This window comes from Panthera leo, chromosome B1, assembly GCF_018350215.1.
Source record: "Panthera leo isolate Ple1 chromosome B1, P.leo_Ple1_pat1.1, whole genome shotgun sequence".
NCBI classification, from domain to species: Eukaryota; Metazoa; Chordata; class Mammalia; order Carnivora; family Felidae; genus Panthera; species Panthera leo.
Window position 1 is genome coordinate 171,854,383 of NC_056682.1, and position 22,746 is coordinate 171,877,128.

The window sequence follows — 22,746 nt, forward strand, 5'->3', positions numbered from 1 at the left end:
ACAGTTTAAAACTGTGAATGTACTACCTAATCAAATAACCTTAAAAATAAAACTCGGAAGGCACCTGGCTGGCTCAGTTAGTTAAGCATCTGACTTCGGCTCAGTTCATGATATTGCAGTTCATGAGTTCGAGCCCCTCATTGGGCTTTGTGCTGACAGCTCAGAGCCTGAAGCCTGCTTTGGATTCTGTGTCTCCCTCTCTCTCTGCCCCTCCCCCGCTCATGCTCTGCCTCTCTCTGTCTCAAAATTAAATAAACATTAAAAAAAATTTAAAGAAAAAAACCTCTGCATACAACTCTTGATCTTGGGGTTGTGAGTTCAAGCCCCTCTTTGGGTACAGAGATTACTTAAGTAAAACTTTAAAAAGATAAAACTTTGTAAGCTACTTCAAAGGCGTTAGAAGCAGTAAAATTATACACAATATGTAGTACAGACTTTTTTCACTGAAGAATAAAATTTTTGAGTATACTATTATATGATTTGAAAAGAAAAGATATTATGTTTAGCTTTCCCATAATTCTTTTTAAAAAATGAGAGAGAGAGAGAGCACGCGCGAGCACGTGGGGAAGGGGCGGAGAGGGAGAGAATCCCAAGCAGGCTCATACTGTCAGCACAGAGCCCCACATGGGGCTTGATCTCATGAATTGTGAGATCATGACCTGAGCCAAAATCAAGAGTGGGACGCTGAACCAAATGAGCCACCCAGGTGCCCCTAGCTTCAGTAATCCTAATAAGACTTTCTTTTGTTCTTAATTCTTTGATTTCTAAATTGGTAGATTTTTTTTCTCATCAGCATATAAAAAATATATAAAAATAGAAAAAACTTGTATGTCTCCTAAGGCAAAATGGCTACAACAACAATTCAGTGCTTTTTTTACTATTACCTCATCAGTGCTTATGTAAATTTTGATTGTTTAACTCTTAGGCTGTACCAGTATAAAGAATATAAATCTGATTTTCATTCATTTTATTGTTTATCTATAGTGTGGACTTTAAAAGCAAATGATTGTATCTCCGGTTGTATTATAGGAGTGTTTTAAATAATACATTATAAGCTGCATTTACATTTAAGGTTGATAAGACTGCAGTACAAAGAGTGCCCGTTTTGGGGTGCTCATGACAAAGCTTTGCTTATTCACTTGGCAGGTGTCCTTCTGGTGACTTAATTACATCATTGAGTTACACACAGGTTCATAACACAGTTGTACTTTGCTAAGTGTGTTTATGTCTCTATTTGTCTCCACAATGTTCACAAACATTAATAAAAGGAGGCATTTTCTGACATTACAATCTATTTCTTTCATAATTAATGCTTTACTCATTAAATACTGGTTGGTAAGACTTATTTTAAGTGGATAAAAATATATATACAGTGAGTTTCTTTCATTTAAAATCAGTTTTTTTCATCAAGTTATGCTATGCTGCATTACTTGATTTAATATGGAAACATGCTTAGTGATAAGTATGGATTTTTCTTGATATGGTAGAATACTACTACCTGTGTAGAAAGATGCCAGCACAAAATTGTAATCTCATTATAAATCAGTCATTTTTTAAAGTTGTGTGGTATTTTTTTGTGTGTGCCCTTGTGGAGTTAGTATTCTTTAAAGAAAAAAAAGGCACTTCCTTACAACAACTGTATTTAGTTGTGTTTTTGTTTTTTTTTTTTTTTTTTAAATGACTAATATTTCCTTACAACAGTAAAAACATCCTGCAGGGGGCTTTTTCCATTCCCATTGAAGCCATTTGTAGAATTATTCTGGTTTCACCCTATTCTGCTCCCTTGATACCTCCTTCTTTCTCTGTTCTCCTTGACTGGCTGTCTCTTGGCGTAAAATTTCTTCTATTAATGATAGGAGTTCCAGAAAGAGAGAACAGATAGATTTAGTAATGTGAACTTGGATCATGTTCTGTGTTTTTCCTGCTCTCTGTTGTAACCTAAGATTTGAAATAAGATAATCCCTTTTTTGGTTTGTTGAGCTCTGTATTTCACATCTAAACAGTGTAACTGAAACCTCTAAAATTTTAATTTACTTAAAGTTGTATTTGTATTAGAGTATTGTAAGCATGTGATCTGGGACATCTTTGGTCAGAGTCCTCATTATAGGCCTGAAGACCCTGTAAATTGTGGCTAATGTTCACTGTACTTAAATAAGTTACATTAAGATTGATTGGCTTTTTTCCTGGAAGAAAAATGTGTGTGCCTGAGAAATTTCTTGAGAAACCTGTCTACCTAGGAAATATATCTACTGCTAGTATCTTTTTCTATTTATTTAAAATTTTTAATGTTTATTTATTTATTTTTGAGAGAGCATGCATAAGTGTGAAAGAGGGGCAGAGAGAGAGCGGGAGAGAGAATCCAAGTAGGCTCCGCACTGTCAGCTCAACATGGGACTTGATCTCATGAGTCATGAGATAATGACCCAAGCCAAAATCAAGAGTATGACGCTTAACCAACTGAGCCACCCAGGCACCTCTATTTATTTTAATTTTAATTTTTGTAAAACACTTACTGAAATAATACATGAATATATTCTTTCAAAAAATAATCAGACATTAAAAAAAAAGTAAAAGTAGGGAAGTATATATCCCCAATTTAATAATAGTATTTAGCATCTTCCATGTGGTACAAAGCCTTTTTTAATCATCTGATTAACTTCTCGGTTTTATTTTAGTTAATAAAGGAAATTTTAGTCAATTTCTTACTTTCAAATCTTAATATTTTTTATCAATATCATCCAGGCACTGGAAGACTAGTTAGTCCTTCTGTGGTTAGAGGTATAATTCAGTTTACCAATTAGGAAATGAGGTTATATGGGAGTGCCTGGGTGACTCAGTTGGCTAAGCATCCGACTTCAGCTCAGGTCATGATCTCATGGTCTGTGGGTTCGAGTCCCACGTCAGGTTCTGTGCTGACAGCCTGGAGCCTGCTTTGGATCCTGCCTCTCCCTTTCTCTCTGCCCCCCTCCCCTGCTTGCATTCTGTCTCTCAAAAATGAATAAATGTTGAAAATAATAACAAAAAAAAGATAAAATAATGGTTGCATGTCCTTATGGCACACAATTCAAGCAGTATACTGTCAAAAGAGAAAATAAAAATCTCCCTATATTTTCCAGTGCTTCATTGCTTCTTTATTGAATATAAGCTGTTAACATTTGTTTTATATTATTCCAGTTGTATGACCGCATAACAAATTACTCAAAAATTTAGTGGTATAAAACCTTTTATTAAGATGACAAACTCTGTCTGGAGTTCATACAGAGCATAGTGGAGATGACATGTGTGTTGCACAATGTCTGGGTTCTTAGCTGTAAGACTCAGAGGCTGGGAGCAGGAAGCATCTGGAGGCTCACTCACTCACTGTCTGGCAGCTGATACTGGTAGACTGAAACCCTACCTAGTACTCCCAGCCTACATACGACCTTTTCATATGGATGCTTGGCTTCCTCACAGTGTGGTGGCTTGCTTCCAAGGTTAAGTATCCATCTCAAGGGAGGATAGGGAAGGGGGAGAACCAGCCAGCAGCTGGATACTTTTTTTTTTTTTTTAATTTCCTTAAGTAATCTCTACACCCAACATGGGTCTCTAACTCAACAACCCCAAGATCAAGAGTCACATGCTCTACTGCCTGAGCCAGCCAGGCACCCCAGCAGCTGGATACTTTTTGTGACCTGGCCTAAGAAATTGCATACAGCCCTTTGATTATAGCAATCACAAGCCTGCTTAGGTTCAAGAGGAGAGGAAATATATTCCATCCTTTTTTTTTTTTCAATTGAGGTATATTTGACATTATATTAATTTCAGGTATACAACAAAATGATTTGATACTTACATATTACTAAATGATCACCACAGTAAGTCTAGTTAACATCCAACATCATACATAGTTACAAAGAAATTTTTCATCTTGTGATGAGGAATTTTAGGATCTACCCTCTTAGCAACTTTCAAATCTGCAATATAGTGTTGTTAACTATAGTCACCATGTTTTACATTACATCCCCATGGCTTATTTTATAACTAGAATTTTGTACCTTTTGACCTCCTTCACCCATTTTGCCCACCCTCTACCACCCATCTTTGGTAACCACCTATCTATTCTCTGTATTTATTAGCTTGGTTTGTTGTTTTAAATTAAACGTATAAGGTAGATTATTGTCTTTCTGTGACTTATTTCACTTAGCTTATGTCCTCAAGGTCCATCTGGATTGCCACAAATGGCAAGATTTTATTCTTTTTATGTCTCTGTGTACACACACACACACACACACACACACACCATCATCTTTATCCATTCATCCATCAGTGGACACTTAGGTTGTTTTCATATCTTGGCTACTGAAAATAATGCTGCAGTGCACATGGATGTGCATATATCTTTTCAAATTAGTGTTTTCATTTTCTTCAGATAAATACCCAAAAGTGGAATTGCTGGATCATGTACTGGTAATTCTGGTCTTAATTTTTTTTTTTTTTTTTTTTTGAGAAACCTTATACTTTTTTCCATAGTGGCTGCACCAATTTACATTCCCACCAATAGTGCACAAGGGTTTCCTTTTCTCCACATCTTCACTAATGCTTGTTATTTCTTGTCTTGTGCTGCTGTTTATAAGCCACCCTGTCTGTAGTATTGTTTTAGAAAAGTAAACTGAGACATTTGCTAACATGAAAAGATATACAAAGTGTGTTAATCAACTCTATGTTATCAGTAAGGCTTTCGGTCTACAGTAGTCTCCTGTAGTCAAAACTTATATATGGATTTTTGACTATGCAGGGGGGTCAATGTCCTTACCACTGTGTTGTTCAGGGATCAACTATTTTACAAATATCAATGTCTGGAATATAGTAACCAGAATGCTAACAAATAGTTATCATCATATGGTGGGATGTTGTCGATTTTGGTCACTGCTCTAAGAACTACTAGAACATTCCTGAGCTACTGAGCTCCATTAGAACGTAGGAAATGTTGTGTTTTGGGTTTTTTGTTTGTTCTTTTAATGGGGCTTTATGTTTATGTTTCTTTCTTATTTTATTTTTTAATTAAAATTTTTTTTAATGTTTATTTATTTTTGAGAGATAGTGCACAAGTGGGACAGGGTTAGAGAAAGGGAGACCTAGAATCAGAAGCAGTCACCAGGCTCTGAGCTGTCAGCACCAAGTCAGATGTAGGGCTCAAACCCACGAACCCATGAGATCATGACCTGAGCTGAAATCAGACATTTAACTGACTGAGCCACCTAGGTGCCTCTCTTTTCTTTCTTAATAAATGTTTATTCATTTTTGAGAGAGAGAATGTGAGCAGGGGAGGGGCAGAGAGAGGGGGACAGAGGATCTGACGCAGGCTCTGTGTTGACATCAGTGAGCCCAAGGCAGAGGGCTCAAACATACCAACCATGAGATCCTGGCCTTAGCTGAAGTTGATGCTCAACCAGCTGAGCCACCCAGGCACCCTTATATTGTTATTTTATGTGTTAGGCTCCCTACTACATCTTTGGATCCATAATATATACTTGCTGTTTTATGACTTTATTTCCCAAGCCGCATATTGGAACACCTGACCTAACACTGATGATTTGTGAGAATACTTTAAAATGGGAACACCTGTTTTTTTTTTCATCATCTTTTTTCAATATCTTGCTCTCAAACTGGCAAGGAGTTTAGTTGTTGCAAATATACATATAATTCCTCTGAGCAGTTTAGGGAAAAAAATAGTCTCTTAAAATCCGAAAACCTTAGTTTGACAAAATGCACATGAAAATTACTCCTGGGATGCCTGGTCGCTCAGTCGGTTAAGTGTCTGACTCTTGGTTTTGGCTCAGGTCATGATCTCATGATTCTTGAGTTCGAGCCCCACATCCAGCTCTTTGCTGACAGTGGGGAGCCTGCTTGAGATTCTCTCTCTCCCTCTCTTTCTGCCCCTTCCTTATGCTCTATCTCTCTCAAAATAAATAAACTTTAAAAAAAAAATCACTCCTTAAATATTTGTCAAAGAAATGAATATTTTTCTCTATTTTTGTTTTGAAGAAAGCCACAGGAATCTCACTGCTCAGAGACTTTCAAGCGAACCTTACGACCATGAGCTGTGTTAGAGGACATTGACCCAACCGTTTAGTCATTACTTTGAAAGTACTTTTTGTTATTGGTTTTAGAATTTCATTTTAAAAAAAATAATAGTGATAAATTTGAGCATGCTTATTTACACAGTCAGCCCTGTTTAATATTAAAATGACTTTTTCCCACTTTCCTGCAAATTGCTGTGATCTAAAAACGTTATCCTGTAGACCATGAACTGGGATTTTTATATACATGTTTAATTTTTTATATGTTTAATTATATCATTTAATCCTCATAATGCCTTAAAGTTCATAATGTTAAGCAGTTAGTTAGGCATGAACAAGGTGGGATAAAGCAGATGCTGGCCATACACTCTGAGCCACCCCACCCAGGGTTAACAGCCACACCTTCAGAGCCACTCTAGGGCTAACAGAACAAGAAAGGCCTAGCCACAGAGCTGGCTCAAAAGCCACAAGGGAACTTCCAAGAGCTGAGGATGAACACAAAAGGTGCAAGCTGCCTTAAGATCACAGCAAAAACTCGTTAGAAACTCATAAATAGACAATACATAAATAAACAACAGAATGCATCATGGCTGCGTGCATGCACAGAAGCCAAAATGTTATGTAACCATCAGCTGCCAATCAAAGCCAAAATTACATATATAAAAAGCAAACTTAAAAGGATGCAGTTAGAAACTCTTGGGGCCATTGCCACTCTTGCTCTGGCAGTGGCCCACTTTCTCTCTTGAAAATATAGTATACTTATCTACTCAGTAAACTCTATCTCCCCATTCTGGTCTTGGGTCTCCAACTCTGGGTGCATCTGGGACAAGATGCACCTTGGTATCTGGTCAACCGAGTGACCCAGTAACATTAATAGGTCATATATATGTCTTTTATAGTTTGAAACTTTATGGAAAGTAACAGATAAAGCATTTGAACCCATATACCTCTGATTTTAAAGCTTCTCTTTTTAACCACTGTTCTGTTTACCAGTACACAGGCAGCTACTGTCCGTGGGAAAGAACATGACTTCCAATATATGTGAGGTTCTTGAGCAGACATAAAAAAAAATAGCAATAAGTTCTTGTTCAGGTATTGTCTTAACTCGGGTGGCTAAAGCAAAATACCACAGATAGGTGGCTTAAACATCAAACATTTATTTCTCCCAATTCTGGAGTCTGGAAAGTCCAAGATCAAGTACAGGTAGACTTGGTGTCTGGTGATGGTTTTCTACTTGGTTTGTGGACAGCTGCCTTCTTGCTGTATCTTCAACATGGTACAGAGGGAATAAGGACTCTAGTCTCTTCTTAATGTAAAGGCACTAATCCCATCGTGGGGGCTTTCCCCTTATGACCTCATTTAAATCTATTTACCTCCCGGGGCGCCTGGGTGGCTCAGTCGGTTAAGCGTCCGACTTCAGCTCAGGTCACGATCTCGCGGTCCATGAGTTCGAGCCCTGTGTCGGGCTCTGGGCTGATGGCTCAGAGCCTGGAGCCTGCTTCCGATTCTGTCTCCCTCTCTCTCTGCCCCTCCCCCGTGCATGCTCTGTCTGTCTCAAAAATAAATAAACGTTAAAAAAAATGTTTAAAAAAAAAATCTATTTACCTCCCAAAGGCCCCGCTTCCAAAAACCATCACATTGGGGATTTAGGGCTTCAACAAATGAAGTTGGGACACATTCAGTCTATAGTAGGTACATTTTGATAACTCCAGAGAGAGACTTTCTTTTCTTTGTAATTCTTTTCAATGAATTTCTCCAAAGTAAGGTTTCTCAAAAAGATCCATTTATCTGCTTTTGTCATTAGAATTGTCTCTTTGAGAAGATGTGGTATAGTATTACTTGGCAATCAAAAAGAATGAACTCTTGCCATTTGCAACTATGTGGATGGAACTGGAGGGTATTATGCTAAGCGAAATTAGTCAGAAAGACAAAAATCATATGACTTCACTCATATGAGGACTTTAAGAGACAAAATAGATGAACATAAGGGAAGGGAAACAAAAATAATATAAAAACAGGGAGGGGGACAAAACAGAAGAGACTCATAAATATGGAGAAGAAACTGAGGGTTACTGGAGGGCAGACGGGCTAAATGGGTAAGGGGCACTAAGGAATCTACTCCTGAAATCATTGTTGCACTGTCTGCTAATTTGGATGTAAATTTTTTTTAAATTTTTGAAAAAGGGGTATTAAAAAAAAAAAAAAAAGAATTGTCTCTTTGATCTACATTTTTCCCAGAGGCCTCTGACAGCCAAGGGTTTCTGTTAGGCTTCCTGGGTATCATAACAGACTATTTTATATTCATCAATTTCCCTAATGTGAAATCTCTTGGCCAGGTCTCTTTTACTCTTTCAGTCTTTTTAAATCTGTGTTTTCTGCCTTTTTCCCTAATGAGTAAACACATTTATTATACTTATGTTATGCTGTCTCTGTGATTTTGAAGCAGGCTAACTTCAAAAACTTTCCATGACCATCCTGGTTAGATGGAGAGATTTAAATTTACTTTTAGTTCTTTTCTGGGATCCAGGATCAGTGTTAACATGAAATTTACCTGGACAACAATTGTTGGCTATAGATAGTCCACATGTGGTTCTTCCCCTTGCCTCCACCGTAATACAGAAAATATTTGAAGTTTATGACTCCATCCTGTAGATCCTGTCATTTGTTTCCTTCACATATTATCCTTGGTTTTCTTCTAATTATATTTGTTTTCGCAAATAGTTTCCTATTGGAGTAGCCAAAATTAGCATCAATAGTACCACTGTATTCTCCAAATAAGTCAAGAGAAAACTAAGATGTAAATTAGGCCTTTGTTTAAACAATTCCATCAAAACAGTGAGATTCTCTTGTATTTAAATGCATGGCTTTTTTAAAGTGTGTATTTACTTATTCTGAGGAAGAAAGAGAAAGAAAGTGTGTGCCTGTACATGAGCACGGAAGGCGCAGAGAAGAGAGGAGAGAGAGAATCCCAAATAGGCTGCATGCTGTCAGCATGGAGCCCGACTTGGGTCTTGATCTCACCACTGTGAGATCATGACTTGATCCGAAACCAAGAGCCAGATGCTTAACCAACTGGGGCCACCCAGGTGCCCTTAAATAGTGGTTTTTTAATTCTTTAAAGACTGTAATTTACTCATCATAGGTGTTTGAATCTGAATACTGAAAATATATTCCAAAACACTGGTTTGGAAAAAACACGTAGTCCTGATCATGATACTTTGGCACCTCATTATTCAGAGCCTGCAGCATTGCCTGTTTGTGAATGTGAAGAATGTAGCCAGGAACTCAAAGAAGACCTGCCAGAAGAGCAGAGTCCAGCCACAGCTCTTGGGTGGAATGTCCCAAATATTCACTGCAGCTTGGACTAGAGTTGAAGTGCTGCACTCAGCCAGGCTTCCAATGAATAAATTCTTCTCATTCTTGGTTGGGGGGAGGGGAGGGGCGGGGGGCAGTGCATGCACATGCCCGTAGGCACTCAGTTTTAATTTTCTTAAAGCTGAAAGAGCTCCTGTCTGCTTAGCATGAGCCAAAGGATTTATCGTTTCCTTTTGAAAATCATTTGACTCCCACTCTTCTGGCTGCCCTTACCTAGAAAAAACCACTTATTATGAACCAACACAGCTTCCACATTAAACTGATGTAATTTCTCTTTTTACCAATTATATGTGAATTAGTTAATTTTCTAGAAACTTATCTAGCAGGACAAGTTGTACATTACCATTTTTTATCATAGTCCCAAAGGGAAGCCTACTCTTTCTTCCCCTGGCACTTAAAGGAAGAGCTCTCTCTCTCTATGTTTATTTACTTTTGAGAGAGAGAAAGAGAAAGAGAGCATGAGTGGGAAAGGAGCAGGAAGAGAGGGAGGCACAGAATCTGAAGCAGGCCCCAGATGTCAGCACAAAGCCCTATGTGGGGCTCAAACCCATGAACCATAAGATCATGACCTGAGCTGAAGTCGGATGCTTAACTGACTGACCCACCCTGGTGCCTGCCTCTCTCTCTCTCTCTCTCTCTCTCTCTCTTTTTAAAGTGATCTCTGTGCCCAAGGTGGGGTTCTAACTCAGGATCAAGAGACACATGCTCATCAATTAAGCCAGCCAGGTATCCCAAGAGAGATCTCTTTCAGTGTAGAAGGAAAACATTGGCTATGTTGGTCTTAGAGCTACTTAATAACTACAAATATGGTTATTTTCACTTCAGTCAGATTTTGCTTCAGTTCAGTTATACAGTACATCAACTCATGGGAGTATTTTGTAACAATTCAGAATTGTGCTTGAGAGAATGTAATGATATGTTGTTAACTATAAAATTATGATACAAAATTTTGTACCTTGTAAAGTAGAATGGAATTGTGTTAAGGATTTAGATTTTGGAGTTAGTACTGGATAATCAAGTTAGCTAACCTCCCCCAAACTCAAGTTTCATCCATCAGTAAAGTAGCAATAATAGGGGGCGCCTGGGTGGCGCAGTCGGTTAAGCGTCCGACTTCAGCCAGGTCACGATCTCGTGGTCCGTGAGTTCGAGCCCCGCGTCAGGCTCTGGGCTGACGGCTCGGAGCCTGGAGCCTGTTTCCGATTCTGTGTCTCCCTCTCTCTCTGCCCCTCCCCCGTTCATGCTCTGTCTCTCTCTGTCCCAAAAATAAATAAAAAACGTTGAAATAAAATAAATATAAGCAATATATATTTAAAAAATAAATAAATAAAAAGTAGCAATAATAGAACCTGTCTCCAGCTCTTGGTTGAGAATTAAATAACAAGTTAAAGTTCTTACTACAGTACCTACCACATACAAGTTTCCAGTGTTTGTGATTATAATAAATTATTTAAATTATAATAAGTCACTTTTTAAAATAATACAATTTTAAAAGTAATATAATTTTTATTTATGTCCCAAATATTATAAAATGAGAAAGTACTCCCAATTCCACAATGATAAACCATATGGGTATCTGTTATATATTGCTATGTCTCAGAATTGGAGGCAGTCAGACAAATGACATCAGTAGCATACTGTGATGATTTGAGCATACAGAGAGAGCATTTGGTTCTGGGGTTAAATACAACAGCTAAGTAACATGGCTCTTATGCCCCAGCCACAAGTGACTTTGTGGTTCTTCATCACTATCTCACAGGAGCCTGTTCACCTAAGGCCCTTTCCTAGTTGTTTATTCTGCCTGGAATGCCTGGTATGCTCAATCCCTTGATCTTTACTGTCCCGTAGATAGCCCCTTAAGTGTTATTGCCTCTCTCTGCCTGATTTAGATGTAATGCCATCCTGTTTTTGTTCTCTGCATGGCTCTCTGAAATTTTTTATAATAAATATATTTTTAATTTTTTTAACGTTTATTTATTTTTGAGAGAGAGACAGAGTGCAAGTGGGGGAGGGGCAGAGAGAGAGGGAGACACAGAATTTGAAGCAGGCTCCAGGCTCTGAGCTGTCAGTGCAGAGCCTGACAGGGGGCTCAAAGCCACCAACTGTGAGATCATGACCTGAGATGAAGTCAGATGCTTAACCGACTGAGCCACCCAGGCGCCCCATAATATATTTGTTAATGGTCTGATTTCCCCCCCACAAGACTGTATGATCCATTAAAAGTAGAAACTTTGTCTTTTTCATACTATACCCTCAGTACCTAGACCTGTACTTGGCACATAGTAGGCATTTAATAAGTATATTGAATGAATAAGTGAACAAATGATTGTTGCATTATTATTATTATATAGATGTAATTCATGAGCATCTCACATTTCTACATGAACATTTTTAAAACATGTTTGTTTATTTTTGAGGAAGAGTGTGGGGGAGAGGAAGAGAGAGAATCCTAAGCAGGCTCTGTCCTGTCAGCACACAGCCTGACATGGGACTCAGTCTCACAAACCGTGAGATCTTGACCTGAACTGAAATCAAAAGTTGGATGCTTAACCTACTGAGCCACCCAGGTGCCCTCTAAATGAACATTCTTTTTTTTTTTTTTTTTTTTTTTTTTTTTTGTTAAAAACCTTTTTTTAACATTTATTTTTATTTATTTTTGAGACAGAGAGAGACAGAGCATGAATGGGGGAGGGTCAGAGAGAGAGGGAGACACAGAATCTGAAACAGGCTCCAGGCTCTGAGCGGTCAGCACAGAGCCCGACGCGGGGCTCGAACTCACGGACCGCAAGATCATGACCTGAGCCAAAGTCAGCCGCTTAACCGACTGAGCCACCCAGGCGCCCCTAAATGAACATTCTTATATGGCTACAGAGAAATATTTGTTTTTTCTCTTATTCCATGTGTGTTTCCTAGTAAGTTCAATGATTTAAGAGCACAATAGTAAATATTTTAGGCTCGATGACTCTATAATTATAACCTCAGCTGTTGTAGTGAAAGCAGCCGTAGACAATATATAAATGAATGCGTGTGGCTGTGTTTCAGTTAAACTGCAAGCATACCTCATTTTATTGCACTTTCTTGCACTTCATACATACTGCATTTTCTACAAATTGAGGGTTTGTAGCAACCCTGCATTGATCAAAGTCTTACCAGTACCATTTTTCTATCAGCATTTGCTTGCTTCATGTCTCTGTGTCACATTTTGGTAATTCTTGCAATATTTCAAGCTTTATCATTATTATTTATTATGGTGATCTGTGATGAATGGTCTTTGATATTACTGTTGTAATTGGTTTGGAGGTACCATGAACTTCATCCATATAGTATGGCAAACTTAATCCATAAATGTTGTATGTGTTCTGACTGTTCCACTAACTGGCTATCTATCCCGCCCCGCCCCCATCTCTCTCCCTGTCCTCAGTACTCCTTATTCCCTGAGACATAAAAGCATTAAAATTGGGTCAGTTAATAGCCCTGTGATGGTCTCTTAAGTGTTCAAGTGAAAGGAAGAGTCCCACATCTCTTACTTTAAATCAAAAACTATTAATGATTAAGCTCAGTGAGAAAGGCATGTCAGAAACCAAGATAGACTGAAAGCTAGGTCTCTTGGGCCAGTTAGGCAAGCTGTGAATGCAAAGGAAAAATTCTTGAAAGAAAATTAAAAGTTCTACTCCAGTGAACACATGAATGATAAGAAAGCAAAACAGCCTTACTGCTGATAATGGAAAAAGTCTGAGTGGTCTGGATAGAAGACCAAACCAGCTACCACCTTCCTTTAAGCAAAAGCCTAATCCAGAGCAAGAAGATCCTAAGTCTCTTCAATTCCATGAATGCTGAGAGAGGTGAGGAAGCTACAGAAGAAAGGTTTGAAGCTAACGAGGTTGATTCATGAGTTTTAAGGAAAGAGGTTATTTCTATAACAAAGTGCAAGGTGAAGTGGCAAGTGCTGATTTGGATGCTGCAGCAAGTTACCCAGAAGATCTAGCTGAGATAGTTCATTAAGGTAACTACACTGAACAGTAGATTTTCAGTGTAGATGAAACAGCCTTCTATTGGAAGAAGATACCATTTAGGACTTTCTTAGCCAGAGAAGTCAATGCCTGGCTTCAAGGGACACATTGACTGTCTTATTCGAGGCCAATGCAGGGACTGACTTTAAGTTGCAGCCAGTGCTCATGCTCATTTACTGTTCCCCAAATCCTAGGACTCTTAAGAATTATGCTAAATCTATTCTGCTGGTGCTCTGTTGGAACAGCAAAGCTTCCGTGACATCACGTCTGTTTGCAACATGGTTTACTGAATATTTTAAACCCACCACTAAGACCTATTGCTCAGGAAAGAAGATTCCTTTCAAAATATTACTGCTCATTGACGGTGCGCCTGGTCACTCAAGAGCTGTGATGGTGATGAATGTTGTTTTCATGCCTGCTACAACATCTATTCTGCAGCCCCATGGATCAAGGAATCATTTTAACGTTCTAGTCTTATTACTTAAAAAATACATTCCATCAGGCTAGAGCTGCCTCAGGTAGTGATTCTTCTGGTGGATCTGGGCAAAGTGAATTGAATGTGTTCTCTATATCTATGGGCTCTGCTTGTTTTTTGTTTTTAGATTCCACATATAAGTGAGATCATACGCTGTTTTTCTTTTTCTTTTTTTTTTTTTAAGTTTATTTATTTTGAGAGAGAGAGAGAGAGCGTGCATGCATGCATGCAGGTGGTGGGGGGTGAGGAGGGCAGAGAGAAAGAGGGAGAGAGAGAATCCCAAGCAGGCTCCACACTGTCAGCACAGAGCCCTGTCAGCCAGGGCTCGATCTCGTGAACCATAAGATCACTATCTGAGCCGAAATCAAGAGTCAGACACTTAACTGTTTAACTGAGCCACCCAGGTGCCCCTTTATCTTTTTCTTTGTGACTTCTTTCACTTAGCATAATTCCCTCTGGGTCCATCCCTGTTGTTGCAAATGGCAAGATTTCATTTTTTTAGTGGCTGAATAATATTTCATTGTATATATATTTGCAACATTGTCCTTATCCATTCACCCATTCCTGGGCATCTAGATTGCTTCCATGTCTTGGCTATTGTAAATAAGGCTGCAGTGAAATGGGGGGCGGTGCATATATTTTCAAATAAGTGTTTTCATTTTCTATGGATAAATACCCAGAAGTGTAATTGCTGAATCATATGGTGATTCTATTTTTAATTTTTTGAGGAACTTTCATACTGTTTTCCATAGTGGCTGCACCAATTTACATTCCTACCAGTAATGCCCAAGAGTTCCCTTTTCTCAACATCCTCACCAACACTTGTTGTTTTTGTCTTTTTGATAATAGCTATAGAATGTATAATTTTTAAAGAGGTTTTTGATAGATTCCTTTCTTATTTAGGGTAAAGATCTGTCTTCCCATTTTAATTCAAGTAGGACTACTTTTAGAGGTATATACCAAAGCACGCCTGATCGTCTTAGAGAACAGTTTATAAAACGATTTGTTTAGTTGTTAATTCCAATAATTGTTTAGATGAGGTCCTAATTGGTATGGCACAGTAGTAATAATAGCTAACGTTCCTTGGTTTCTTACTACATTTCACTTGCATTATCTATTTTAATCCTCACTAGTACTCAAATATAGGTAATATTATCCCCATTTTACCAGGTGAGGAAACTAAAGTTTAGAAGTGTTAAAGACCTTGACCAAGGTCTTTGAAACTCTTAGAAGTTTGCAGATCCAGACTTTTTTTTTTTTTTTAACGTTTATTTATTTTTGACACAGAGAGAGACAGAGCATGAACCGGGGAGGGAGACACAGAATTGAAACAGGCTCCAGGCTCTGAGCTGTTAGCACAGAGCCCAACGCGGGGCTCGAACTCACAGACCGCGAGATCATGACCTGAGCCGAAGTCGGCCGCTTAACCGACTGAGCCACCCAGGCGCCCTGCAGATCCAGACTTTAAATCCAGGTCTTTTCTGCAGAGCTCTCATGCTTAACCAGCTAAGCACACCTGCTCTGTTGTTTTCCCAAGCAATTGCAAGTCATGAGTTACTGCTTTAATGGAGAGAGGGTGTCATTATAAAGTAACAAGGCTGAATTAAAAAGTTGCATGCTCCTCATTCTCTTTTACTATATGGCCATCTCTATTTTAAGATTTATCATGTCATTTCTAAACATCATAAAATTTCTCAGCATAGGGTGGACATTCATAAAAGGATGATGTATATTTATTGATAGTTTTTTTCTTTTAAATTTTCTTTTTAAAAATAATAATCACATGGTTCCAAAATTGTGTAAAAAGATAAATATTGAAAACTTTAGTTTTCATCTCTGTCAGAGTCTACTCCTCCATTCCACCCCCAACCCCTGTGGTATCCATTTTTATTAGTTCCTTATAGCCATGGTTTATGCAGATCTAAGCAAAAAAGGGAAAGTATTTGTTCTTCCCTTTCAAAGATGCATTTTCTACAAATAGAATCTTTTTTTTTTCTCTGCTTCGAATTTTCCATGAGAAAAAAATCTCATTAACAAAGTTTACTCTCTTTCTAGTAGTCTTCCTCTACAGTTTAGCGTTCTTCTTTGGGAAATTTAATAATGTGAAGCAGTTTAGGTAGGTCACAGGTGATTTTTTTAAAACTCCTTAATATAAATGGGTGAATTGTGCTAGATCACAGTGTATTTGAAAATGATTTTGACTAGAAAAAATCCCCCAAAGCTGGACTGCTCCTCAGTGTAGTCTGTGTTTGTATCTGATTCTGAAGGTACAATATATCTACTGCGGTAGCATTTGTTTAAAAAAAAAAAAAAAAAAAAAATCTTTCTAATAAAGATTATCCACTTTTGGTTAAATCCAATGGCTAACTTTCCTTTCTTCTTATTCATTGTAGTTGAGGCAGTCCCAGTCCTACTGCACAGACACAGAATGTCTTCAAGAATGTAAGTAATGATGGCACAGGAGGAGCCTTGCATTGGGGCAGAATTAGAGGACAGATGACTGTGAATGTTGGAAATTTTATTTATGGTTTGTTGTTCAAGGAAATGGTTCTCAGTAATGTATTTCCTACTTAAATATTTCATTTTTTAACTTAAATATTTTTTTCTTCCTCAAAAACAAATTTTCATTGAAGAAAATTTTAAAATCATAGATAAGGAAAAACTTGCAGAATACTAAAAGATAACCATTATTGACAACTTGCTGTAAAACCTTTCAGAGCGTTTTCTTGGCAAATATATGTGTAACGTGCACTTCTGGCTGGTCACACTGGAACAGCAAGGCTGCTAGTGCAAACCCCTCACCCTTTCTCTACCATGTCTTTTTTGCATCCATTGGCAGCTTTGGGAACTTTTGAATGGGGAGAGGAGCCCATTCTTTCCCAGGGTGTGGAGGCTTTGGGGCTTTGGCTCTGACATTAGCATTCTCTAGGGAGCAAAGGCAGTTGGGAAGTTTCTCCATATGGCTTTATGGGCAGTGGTGATGGTAAAGTGAGAATCAGAAGAGAAAGATGGATCCTGCATTGTGAATATAGCTGATAGACTTGGTGGCTATTAGGTGAAGCACCATTTTTACAAGACACAAATAACTTGAGGGGTTCTAATACCTAACATTCAAGCCAATTCTGTCTTAGCCATAATGATTTGACTGTAAGAATGGAAGTATGACATTAATAGGAAGGTGAAGCCTGACACAATTAATTTCAGATACATTTGTGAAAATGGGATCACTTTGTGTGTATTGTTTTTCACCACTGTATTATAAACATATTAGTGTATATTTATCTTAAAAATAGTTACTGACTAAATAATAATACATTTTGGGAATACATCAGTGTTTAAGTGATTTCCTTTTATTGCAATCTTAGCCTGCTGATGTATTTTTTGCTATTATAAATAATAGTTGAACAGATATCCTTTATATGCATATTTTTAATTAAATTATTTTTTACCTTAAAATTTTATTTTTCATTTTACAGAGAGAGCTTGCAAGTTTGGGAGGGGGTTGAAGGGGGGAGAGAGAGAGACAGAGACAGAGACAGAGAGACACGGAGGGAGGGAGGGAGGGAGGGAGAGAATGAATCTCAAGCAGGCTCCACACTGTCAGCACAGAGCCCAACAGAGGCTTGATCCCATGACCCTGGGATCCTGACCTGAGCTGAAATCAAGAGTCAGACCCTCAACTGGATCAGTCACCCATGTGCCTCTGTTTTTTACCTTTTCCTTCTACTTCACCCATTTCTCCCACTCCTCAGCCCCCACCTCTGACAACCACCAATTGGATCTTTGTGTCTATGAGCTTATTTTGTTTTGTTAGATTTTACATATGAGATAATACAGTATTCATCTTTCTCTATTTCCCTTATTTCACTTCCATCCATGTTGTCACAAATGGCAAGATTTCATTGTTTCTTATGGCTAAATAATATCCTATTGTGTGTATGTATATATATATATATATATATATATATATATCCATTCTTTATCCATTCATTGTGGATGGACAATTAGATTGTTTCCATACCTTGGCTATTGTAAATAGTGCTGCATTGAACATGGGAGTGCATATATCTTTTTGAATTAATGTTTTTGTTTTCTTTGGAGAAAACCCAGAGGGGGAGTTGCTGGGTCATATAATGGTAGTTCTTGTTTAAATTTTTTGAAGAACCTACATACTGTCTTCCATAGTGGCTATACCAGTTTGCATTCCGATCAACAGTACACAGGGTTCTTTTTTCTCTACATCCTCACCAACACTAGTTATTTCTTACCTTTTTGGTAATAGGCTTTCTAACAGGTATGAGATGATATCTCATTGTGGTTTTGTTTGCAGTGTCCTGATGTTAGGTGACTTTAACCTGTTTGCCATCTGTGTCTTCTTTGGGAAAATGTCTATTCAGATCTTCTGATAACTTAAAAAAAATTTTTTGTAATGTTTATTTTTGAGAGAGAGGGAAACAGAGTGCAAGCAGAGAGAGGGAGGGAGACACAGAATCTGAAGCAGGCTCCAGGCTCTGAGCTGTCAGAGCCCCGACGTGGGGCTCAAATCACAAACCATGAGATTATGACCTGAGCTGAAGTCACCCCAAATACTTTAGCTTTGTAATAGAATTTGAAATCAGGGATTGTGATGCCTTCAACTTTTTTCTTTTCTCAAGATTGCTTTAGGGTCTTTTGTGGTTCTATACAAAGTTTAGGATTGTTTGTTATATTTCTGTGAAATATGCCTTTGGAATTTTGATAGGAATTGAATTGAATCTGTAATTGCTTTGAGTAGTATGGACATTTTAACAATATTAATTATTCCAGTGTGTGGGCATGGAGTATCTTTTTATTTGTGTCTTCAATTTCTTTCATTTCAACACACAGCTCTTTCACCTCTTTGGTTAAATTTATTCCTAGGTGTTTTTTGATGCAATTATAAATGGGACTGTGTTCTTAATTTCTCTTTTTGCTAGCTTGTTATTAGTGTATAGAAACACAACAGGTTTTTGTGTTGATTTTATATGTTGCAATATTAGTGAATTTGTTTATTCTAACATCTTTTTGATGGAGTCTTTAGGGTTTTCTATACATAATGCCATCAGCTAATAGTGACACTTTTACTTCATTTTAAATTTGGTTGCCTTTTATTTCTTTTTCTTGCCTAATTGCTCTGGCTAGGATTTCTAATACTGTGTTGGATAAAAGTGGCCAGAGTGAACATCCTTGTTGTGTTCCTGGTTTTAGAGGAAAAGTTTTTAGGTTTCACAGTTAAATATGGTGTTAGCTTTGGGCTTTATTATGTTGAGGTACATTTTCACCTTGTTGAGAGTTTTTGTAATAAATGGATGTTTAATTTTGTCTAATGCATTTCCTGCATCTACTGAGATGATCATATGACTTTTATCCTTAATTTTGTTAATGTAATATATATCACATTGACTGATTTGTGATCCTTAGAGTAAATCCCACTTGATCATGATGTATTATCTTTTTAAAGTATTGTTGAATTCTATTTGCTAATGTTTTGAGGATTTTTACATCTGTGTGAATAAGGGACATTAGCCTCTACCTTTTTTTCTTGTGGTATCCTTGTTGGTTTTGGTACTAGGGTAATGTTGGCTTCATAAAATGAGTTTAGTAGAATTACCTCCTCTTCTGTTTTTGGATGAGTTTGAAAAGGATTAGTGTTAATTCTTTTTTAAATGTTTGGTAGAATTCACCAGTGAAGCTGTTTGGTCCTGGACTTTTGTTTGTTGGGAGGGTTTTGATTACTGATTCAGTCTCCTTACTAGTAATCAGTCTGCTCAGATTTTCTGTTTTATCATGATGCAGTCTTGGTAGGCTGTATGTTTCTAGGAGGTTATTCATTTCTTCTAGGTTGTCCAGTTTTTTTCTGTATGATTATTCATACTAATGTTATGACCCTTTATATTTTTATAGTATCAGTTGTAACATCTCTTTCATATCTGATTTTAGTTGAGTCCTTTCTCTCTTTTTTTGGTTAGTCTGACTAAAGGTTTATCAATTTTGTTTATCTTTTCAGAGAATTAGCTCTTAGTTTTATCAGTCTTTTCTAGTATCTTTTTAATTTCTTTATCATTGATTTCTACTCTAATCTTTGTTATTCCCTTACATCTACTAACTCTGGGCTCTATTCTGTTTTTTTTCTACTTTTTGAGGTATAAAGTTAGATCATTTGAGACTTTTCTTATTGCTTGAAGTAGGCATTTATCACTGTGAACTTCTCTCTTAGAACTGCTTTTGCTCGTGGCGTGCCTGGGTTGCTCAGTCAGTTAAGCATCCAACTTTGGCTCAGGTCATGATCTCATGGTCTGTGAGTTTGAGCCCCATGTTAGGCTCTGTACTAACAGCTCAGAGTCTGGAGCCTGTTTTGGATTCTATGTCCCTCTCTTTCTCTGCCCCTCCCCCACTCACACTGTCTCACTCTAAAAAATAAATAAAACATAAAAATAATAATAATAAATAAAAAGAACTGCTTTTGCTGCATCCCCCAAATTTTAGTGTTATAATTGCATTTTTGTTTGTTTCAGGATATTTTTGACTTTATAAAATTTTTCTGGGGTGCCTGGCTGGTTCAGTTGGTAGAGCATGCAACTCTTAATCACAGGGTTCTGAGTTCAAGCCCCATGCTCAGTGTGGAGCCTAGTTTTATATTGCTGTGGTTGGAAAAGATGTTTGATATGATTTCAGTCAACATATGATCTATTCTAGAGAAAATGTTTTCTGTGCACTTGAGAAGAATGTATATTCTGTTGCTTTTGGAGGGAATGTTCTATATATACAGTTAAGTCCATCTGATCTGACATGTCATTTAAGGCTGATGTTTCCCTATTGATTTTCTGTCTGGATGATCTATCCATTGGCGTAAGTGAGGTATTAAAGTTCCCTGCTATTATTGTATTGCTGTCTATTTCTCCATTGAGGTCTGTTAATATTTGCCTTATATATTTTGGTGCTCCTATAAATATTTACAACTATTGTATCCTTTTACTGGATTGACCCCTTCATCATTATGTAATGCCCTTATTTGTCTCTTATTATGTAGTCTTTGTTTTAAAATTGATTTTGTCTGGGGCACCTGGGTGGCTCAGTCAGTTCAGTGTCCAACTCTTGATTTCGGCTCAGGTCATGATCTCATAGTTCATGGGATCAAGCCCCTCATCAGTCTCTGTGCTGACAGTGTGGAACCTGCTTGGGATTCTCTCTCTCATCTATCTCTCTGTCCCTTCCCTGCTCACTCACTCTCTCTCTCTCTCAAGATAAATAAAAAACATTCAAAAATAAATAAATAAAATTTATTTTGTTGGATATATGTATTAGCTACCCCAGCTTTCTTTTGGTTTCTTTTTTTTTTTTTTAATGTTTATTCATTTTTCAGAGAGAGACAGAGAGCATGAGCAGGTAAGGGGCAGAGAGAGAGAGAGAGAGAGAGAGGGAGACACAGAACTTGAAGCAGGCTCCAGGCTGTGAGGTGTCAGCACAGAGCCTGACATGGGGCTCAAACCCACGAACCGTGAGATCATGACCTGAGCCAAAGTTGGATGCTTAACTGACTAAGCCAGCCAGGCACCCCTCTTTTTTTTTTTTTTTTTTTTAACATTTATTTCTTTATTTTTGAGAGAGAGAGTGAGCACAAGTAGGGGAGGGGCAGAGAGAGCGGGGGCAGGGTGGCAGGGGGACACAGAACCTGAAGCAGGCTCCAGACCCCTCTAATGCGGGGCTTGAACCCATGCACCACAAGATCATGACCTGAGCCTAAGTCAGACACTTAACTGACTGAACCACCTAGGCAACCTCTTTTGGTTTCTATTGCATGGAATATCTTTTGCCATGCCTTTACTTTCGGTCTCTGTATGTCATTACATCTAAAGTGAGTCTCTTATAGGCAGCATATACATGGGTTTGTTTTTTGGTTTTGTTTTGTTCTTGGTGTTTTATTTTTATTTTGAGAGGGGGCGGGGAGAGGGGTAGAGACAGAGGGAGACAGAATCTGAAGCAGTCTCCAGCTCTGAGCTGTCAGCACAGAGCCAGACACAGGGCTCAGACTCACCAGCCACGGGATCATGACCTGAGCCAAAGTAGGACACTTAACTGAGCCATCCAGGCACCCTGGGTCTTGTTTTTTTAATCCATTCAGCCACTCTATGTCTTTTTTTTTTTTTTTTTATATAAGCTCTATGCCCAACGTGGTGTTTGAACTCACAACCCTGAGATCAAGAGTCATATGCTCTACCGACTGAGCCAGCCAGGTGCCCCACCACTCTGTCTTTTGATTAGAATTTAGTTCATTTACAGTTAAAGTACTGGACTCCTGGCTGGTTCAGTCATTAATCATCTGACTTTAGCTCAGGTCATGATCTCACAGTTCGTGAGTTTGAGTGCCTCTTCGGGTGAGCTCAAGCCCCGCTTTCGGTACGCCCCTCTTCTCTCTCTCCATCTCTCTCTGCCCTCTCACGTGTGCCCTCCCTCTTAAAAAAGAAAAAAAAATACAGTTTAAGTAATTAATGATAGGCATATACTTGTTGCCATAGCGTTCATTGTTTTCTGGTTGTTTTTGTAGTTCCTTTCTGTTCTTTTCTTGCTATCTTCCTTTCTGGTTTGATGACTTTCTTTAGTGTTATGCTTATATTTCTTTATCTTTTGTGTGTTTACTGTAAGTTTTTGTTTGGGGGTTTACATATAACAACTAATAGCCATCTGTTTTAAGTCAATAACTTAAGTTTGATTCCATTCTCTTTTTTTTAACTTCTTTTTTTTAAGTTTATTTAGTTATTTTGGGAGAGAGAGGGAGTGTGCAAGCAGAAGAAGGGCAGAGAGAGAGGGAGAG

The 22,746-nt window shown here is 38.0% G+C and overlaps 1 protein-coding gene across 4 annotated transcripts in view; it reads left to right on the forward strand.

The window, feature by feature from the left end:
• The window catches only part of SMIM14 (small integral membrane protein 14), a 78,437-nt gene that overhangs the window by 43,122 nt on the left and 12,569 nt on the right, over positions 1-22,746 (forward strand). For all 4 annotated transcript variants that reach the window (XM_042936579.1, XM_042936581.1, XM_042936577.1 and 1 more), the window contains one exon: positions 16,310-16,358. In XM_042936579.1, coding sequence (XP_042792513.1) covers positions 16,310-16,358 — 49 coding nt within the window. The remainder of the gene's footprint in view (positions 1-16,309; positions 16,359-22,746) is intronic.